The sequence below is a fragment of the Arachis duranensis genome, chromosome 6, assembly GCF_000817695.3.
Source record: "Arachis duranensis cultivar V14167 chromosome 6, aradu.V14167.gnm2.J7QH, whole genome shotgun sequence".
Taxonomy (NCBI): domain Eukaryota; kingdom Viridiplantae; phylum Streptophyta; class Magnoliopsida; order Fabales; family Fabaceae; genus Arachis; species Arachis duranensis.
Window position 1 is genome coordinate 14,366,742 of NC_029777.3, and position 6,870 is coordinate 14,373,611.

A 6,870-nucleotide genomic window follows, 5' to 3' on the forward strand; every position below is an offset into this window, starting at 1 on the left:
ACATTGATGTAGGGGAAGCAAGGAAGGAAGGAAGGAATACATCATTTCATTTCATTGGTTCCAAACATCAAACGCGTGAGTAGTGATGATTCATCACTTATCTTTCATGTTATTGCTGATACTATATACACAACTACTCATTTAATTTCCTTCAATTCATTCTTCAAGGTAGTTAGTTAGTTAGTTATAATTGCGTTTTAGTGCTAGCTAGCTGTCTACTACTATTTTGAACAACTAAAACTTTAATTTTATTTATTTATTCGAAATATCCTTGTTTTAATGTCTAGTGTATGTGTTGGCATTAGCAAATCAAAGTTTTTATAGTTATGAAAGGAAGCAATTTATAATACATAGGATGATAGTGAGCAACAGGAACAGTAACTAATAACTATAATAACTACCAATTAGAAGATTCAGAAAAAAATGAAGGAGCTAACCAATCCTAAGATAGATGAGAGAATAGAAATAATATTGATTGTACTATACTATACGATACTTGTCCTGATGAGATCAAAGAAGGAATCAGCACAAAAAAAGTGTGGATTCCCGCCTTCCTTGCACCTGCCGCCATTACTACTCACGCCTCTCCCAAACTTTCTCACTACTCCCTCCTCCACACTATTCTCCACAAACTCTTCTTCATCTTCTTCTTCATCTTCGTCGTCTTTATCTTTTTCCTCTTCGCTTTCACTCTCCTCGGGGAGGCAAAACCCAAGCCTTAGCCTACCATGGCTGCGTTCAGCGTGAAAGTAAGCGCCACTCTCCGGAGGAGGAGAAGCAACGGCGACGGCTTTCAAGACGAGCCTGCCGTCATGGCGGTGAGGCATTAGATGAGTGATGGAAGTAAGAGGCGGTGGAAAGCTTCGAGCCCCGTGAGGCGATCTCTTTCTATGCTTTATCAAAGTTGTGTTACTACTCTGATGAGTCTCATGAGTCTCAGAGATGAAGAGAGAATTTTGATCGCTACCTGTTTCGCTTCCGAGGCTTTCAGTGCACATTTCTAAGCTCTTAGCACTGAGCATTGAAGAGGAGCGTTTAACTGTTGGATGAACATAAACTTTGTCATCGTTATTATGATCATTACATTGAGAAGAAGGGTGGTGTGAGAGTGCTTGAAGGAAACTCCAGTCACCACTGCCAGCAGCCATGTCCTTTTTCTCATCAGGTTGTTCTTGTTGGTGGGACTCGGATTCCGAGGGTGGAGGAGCAATTTTGGAACCTGGTGGAGCCAATTTCAGCCTAATGACACGTGGCTCAATCACACGGGGTTCAAGACATGATTGTAACCCTTGACACACGCTTAACGATGACATTCTTTTTCTTTTTCTTTTTTAAATAATGGTGAAAAAAAGAACAGGGGAAAACAGAGGAAGTTGTATGAGTTTCAGTGAAGTGAAGAAAGATGAGTGAGGATTGAGTAGTGAAAAGTGGATGGTATATATATATATATATGTATATATGTAGTTCAGCAACGGTGAACCTACCTTGTGGTTGTGGATAGTAGAAAGATAGAGGGTCCCCAACAACTAGATAGTGAATCATAACAAGCAATTTGTTTTCCATACTTTAATTTTTAAATTATTATTTGTTGAAATTTTTAAATCTTTTATTTTAATAAATACATAATAAATGTATTAAAAATGAAAAAATTATATGTAACGTTGCTCGTATGTAATTTACTATCATACTCCCATCTTATTATAAAGATAACAAAAGCAATAAAGCAATGAGACTTGGTTGCATAATTGCTCATGGGTGAACTTTTAAATTAAGTCACTGTTAAAGTTAGTTGTTTGAGTCTTAGATAATGTCTACTAACTCAGTACCTTCACAAAATTGAACGGCTTCAATAAATTTTCAAAAGTTTGAAGAAAATTGAAAAATTAAACCATATAAAGAATAGTTAGAGATATAATTAATTTATATATTTTTTTATTAATTTAAATTTTTTAGATCAATAATAATATTGGAAGAANTTATTAAGATTATTAGGACACTCATATTCTGGATATATTTTAAAAAAATTTAATAATATTATATAAAAAAATTTTGAAAAAAAGATTTAGAATAAAGTAATAAACAAACAATATGGCAAATGGTTCTCATTCTCGACAAATTATAACCTAAATGACATATATTTTTTCTATGTTCATTTAAGAGATTGCGAGTTTAAACTTCATTTCTAATTTAAAAAGAATTGTGCTCATTCTCTCTCATTTGTCTCGGTCAATATTCAATAGTAAAAAGAAATGCACATCCACTATGAAATTTCACATGACATGGTTTTCTCTCTATGTACATATATAGAGCACATAGAATAGTGGGTTATCTCATTCTCCATTGTCTATTTTTGAAATATCTATGACCAGAGGCCAGAGAGGAGTGAGAGGACTGGCTTGACAGATGTTTTCCTTTGTCTGTCAACTGAATTTCCCTTATTTACTACCTTCCATTTATTGTGACCATAGGTTATTGCATCACCATCTATAGAACGAAGGAATAAGAGAGAAAGCAACCTGCAATTATTATATACAGATACAAATTACTATAATTCATCTCTTTAATTTGACTCTTCATTTATATATATTGTTATTATTTTATTCTTATTCAAATGTAAGACTTAGACCTCATCTGTTCTAGCTTCCTAAGTTAACTTTCGTGTTATCATCATCGCTTTAACGCAAAGGTGTAATAAACTAAACGAAATATCTATCTTTACTTTATAAATGATAGAGTCAACGACATAACAGCATATATAATTTATATATTTACACTAATATTGTAGAAAATTAACTAAATTCTTAGAAACAAACTTTTAAATGTATATATAAATTAAATCAGTTGTATACATATCATTATATCAGGGATGTTTCATGTTTTTTTTTTTATTTATCTTTGTTTAGGAGTGACAAATAAAACGAAGTTCTACTAGACCGATTCGTTTAACTTGTAAAAAAGATGAAGCATGCATAAAATTTGGGATTGAAAAAAAAAAGTTTAAGTAAGGGAAGTTTTTACTTGGTGGAGTTGGCTAGTGAAGATGATGAGGAGCAAGAGCAGCAACTCGGTAGGAAAAGTCTAGAAAAATGGGAAATTAAATTGGCAAACAAGATGCAATACAAATTAAACATTAAAAGAAAAAGGGATTCGATAGAGAGGCTCACAATTCTGGTTGCAAATGAGATAGAAAGGGAACAACAGACCATGACAACGAGGAGCAAAAGGGACAGAGTTGAGTACAAGACCGAAGGGAGAAGTAAGGGAAATTGACTATCAGAGGTGATCACAGCAACTTTTTTTTTGATATGGCCGAGGAGGCAGGCCAACACATGCCCCACCTAGAGCTATGAGTGTTATAAGTTGGAATTGTCGTGAGGTTGCAACCCCTGCGACAATCTCAGAGGCTCAGGACCTCTGTAGGAAATTTAAACCAAATATTTTGTTCTTGATAGAAGCAAGGGCCAAGGAAGATAGAATTATGAAACTTAAAAGGAAGTTACATTTTGAAAAACACTTTTGCGTCGAACCTTGAGACTTGTCCGGTGGTCTATGCCTTTTGTAGAATAAAAATATTGATGTTGATGTTTATGCATGGTCTAATTATTATATAAAAGCTAAAATAAAGGAAGATAATAACGATGACTGGAGCTGCTGTTTTTTGTACGGGAACCCAAAATTTCAACATAGAAAGGCTCAATGGAAGGAGTTGTCAGCACAGAATAGGTCAACGAATGATCCACAAATATACATAGGAGATTTTAATGATATTTTAGAACAAGAAGAAAAAATAGGATTGCACCCACAGCCTCGAAGTCAAATAGAAGAATTTAGGAAGTTTATTAATTATAACGAACTGATGGATATAGATTTAAAGGGTGGTAGATTCACTTGGTTCGGCAACCCAAGGAATGGATTTGTCACTAGAGAGAGGTTAGACAGAGTCTTGGCAAATTGGGCTTGGCGCATGATATATCAGAATGCTACATTAACTGCTCTACCGGCAATTAGCTCAGACCACTGTCCGATACTTCTACAGCTAAAGCCGAAAGGAAGAAGCACCAAGCAGTTCAGGTATGAGGCTTATTGGGAGGACCATGAAAAATGCAAGAAAATTATCAAAAGAGGATGGAATAATAGTAAAAATCAAGGAGGCAAATGGGAAGATCTCTCAGGCAAAATAAAGAACTACAAAATTGAATTGACCAAATGAAGCAAAAAAACATTTAGGAGAACAGATAAGGAGATTAATGGGCTGAAAGAAGAGCTAAAGCAGCTTCAGGAAAGAGACCTAACTGAGGCAGTTCAGCATCGTATTACAATTCTAGAGAAAAAAATTGAAGACTTATGGAAGAGGGAGGAGAAGTACTGGGGCCAACGATCCAGAATAAAATGGTTGAGGTGGGGTGATAAAAATACCTCTTTCTTTCACGCTTCAACAATACAAAGAAGGGATCGTAATAGAATTGAAAGATTAAAAAATCAAGAGGGACTGTGAATTTGTGGAAATAAGAAGATAATGTCTTTAATTGAAGAACATTTCACAAAGCTCTTCACAACAACAGGTGGAAGGAACTTCGAGGACATCATAAGGAAGATTCCGAGGAGAGTAACTCAACAAATGAATGAGGAGCTAATACGGGGCATTACTGATGCAGAAATTAAAGAAGCGGCATTTTCAATGGGGAGCCTAAAAGCTCCCGGCTCAGATGGTTTAAATGGACTCTTTTTTCAAAAGCATTGGGATCTAGTTCATAAAGAAGTCAACGCGGTGGTGAAAGATGTTTTTGCATCTGAAACAGTGCCAAAGGAAATGGGAGAAACTACAGTTGTGCTTATACCGAAAATCAAACAGCCTGAAAATTTGAGCCAGCTAAGACCAATAAGTTGCTGCAACTTTGTTTACAAGATCATAACGAAGGTAATTGTAATTAGGTTGAGGAAGATACTAGACAAGATAATTTCTCCAATACAAAGTGCGTTTGTCGGTGGAAGATATATTCAAGATAATATTATGATCGTACAAGAAGTGTTCCACAGCCTGAGAAAAAAGGAGAAAGGAGGATCACAAAGTCTAGCAGTTAAGTTAGACATGAATAAGGCGTATGATAGACTAAAGTAAGACTTTTTGGAAAAGGTGTTGCAAGCTTTGGGCTTTGATCAGAGATGGGTCAAGATTGTTATGGAATGTGTCAAAAGCGCTTCTTACAGGATTAAAGTAAATAAAAACCTCAGCAAGGTTATCAATCCACAGAGAGGCCTCAAGCAGGGCGACCCACTGTCTCCCTATCTTTTTATATTAGCACCTGAAGTTTTTACCATTCTCATGGAAGAGGCATATAGCAAGGGAGAGATCACAGGTTTTAAGGCAGCACCTACCGCACCAACCATTACACACCTTTTGTTCGCAGATGATTGTATAGTTTTGGCCAAAGCAAGGGAAGATGAACTTTATCAAATCATACAAATTTTGAATCAGTACACAAAAGCATCGGGACAGATGATATACTTGGAGAAATCGGGGATTATTTTTGGAAGCTAAGTTCCTATCCAAATGAGGGTAAATATTGAAGAGATATTAGGAATGCCTACTTGGGAGGAACCAGGGAAATATCTTGGGCTACCGGCACAGTGAAAAAAATTCAAAAATAAGGCACTAACATGGATAGAGGAGAAGGTGATGAACAAGTTAGAAGGCTGGAAAGAAAAATTACTAAATCAGGCAGGTAAAGAAATTTTGATTAAGTCTGTGATACAAGCGATTCCAGCATATGTTATGAACGTTGTGATGTTGCCGAAGAACTTCTGTCAGAGGATTTGCGCAAGAATAGCAAAATTTTGGTGGGCAAGCTCAGGAAAAGATAAAGGGGTGCATTGGAGGAGTTGGACAAAAATAAGCATGAGCAAAGAAGAGGGAGGCTTGGGTTTCAGGGACATGCAAAGTCAAAACCTGGCATACCTAGCGAAACAAGCTTGGAGAGTAACGAGGAATCCTAATGCCATTTGGGTTAAAATACTGAAGGGTATATACTTTCCAGAAACATATTTTTGGGAAGCGAAGGAGGGAAAAGGAGCATCTTAGGCTTGGAAAAGCATAATACAAGGAAGAGAATTTCTAAGAAGGAAAGGAAGATAGAGTATTGGATAAGAAAAATCAATTAAAGTAAGGGAGGATAACTGGATTATGGGAACGAGTAGAATTCAAGCAACAGGAAACACAACAGTGGACATAGTGAGTGATTTAATGGAGGAAGGTGGAGGATGGAATGAAAACAAGATCAGACAAGTTTTTCCACAGAACATAGGAGATATGATTATGCAAACACCTATAAGCTTTATTGATAAAGAAGATCGGATAATATGGCCTTACAGATATGACGGAACATACACAGTGAAGACAGGCTATTATGCGGCAAAGATGGAAAAAAGAGAACATGAAACAGGTTTAACGTCATCAAGTACAGATTTGAAGGAACTTTGGAGGGGAATCTGGGGAATGCGAGTCCCTAAAAAATCAAAATGTTTGCTTGGAAGGCTGCACATGATATAATTCCAATAAACTATAACCTATACAAGAAGAGAATCATAAAAAGTTCGATATGTCAAATCTGTGGAGCTGAAGTAGAAACAACGGAGCATGCACTATTACTATGTCCCCGGACGAGAGCTGTGTGGTTTGGAGCTCAAAGTCAATGCATCCCAACACCGAAAAATGTTACTTCATATGGAGTATGGCTATTAGAGAGCATGAGGCAAATTAACAGGGAAGGCAAAGAATTGAAAGAAACTATGATAAGCAAATTGGGATACTTAAGTTGGAAAATTTTGAAATCTTGAAACTATGCAATTTTTCGAAATAGCAACACAGAACCA

General features: G+C 36.2%; 1 protein-coding gene across 1 annotated transcript; it reads right to left on the reverse strand.

The window, feature by feature from the left end:
• Window positions 1-359: 359 nt before the first annotated feature.
• LOC107492968 (protein FANTASTIC FOUR 2) lies at window positions 360-1,390 on the reverse strand. Its single transcript, XM_016114048.3, has one exon. It carries the CDS (start codon window positions 1,311-1,313, stop codon window positions 486-488), a length of 828 nt encoding a protein of 275 aa, XP_015969534.1. The 5' UTR covers window positions 1,314-1,390; the 3' UTR covers window positions 360-485.
• Window positions 1,391-6,870: the final 5,480 nt, after the last annotated feature.

Bases quoted from the DNA above. Each gene is read 5' to 3' on its own strand.
- LOC107492968 (XM_016114048.3), bottom strand. From the start codon at position 1,313: ATGTCATCGTTAAGCGTGTGTCAAGGGTTACAATCATGTCTTGAACCC.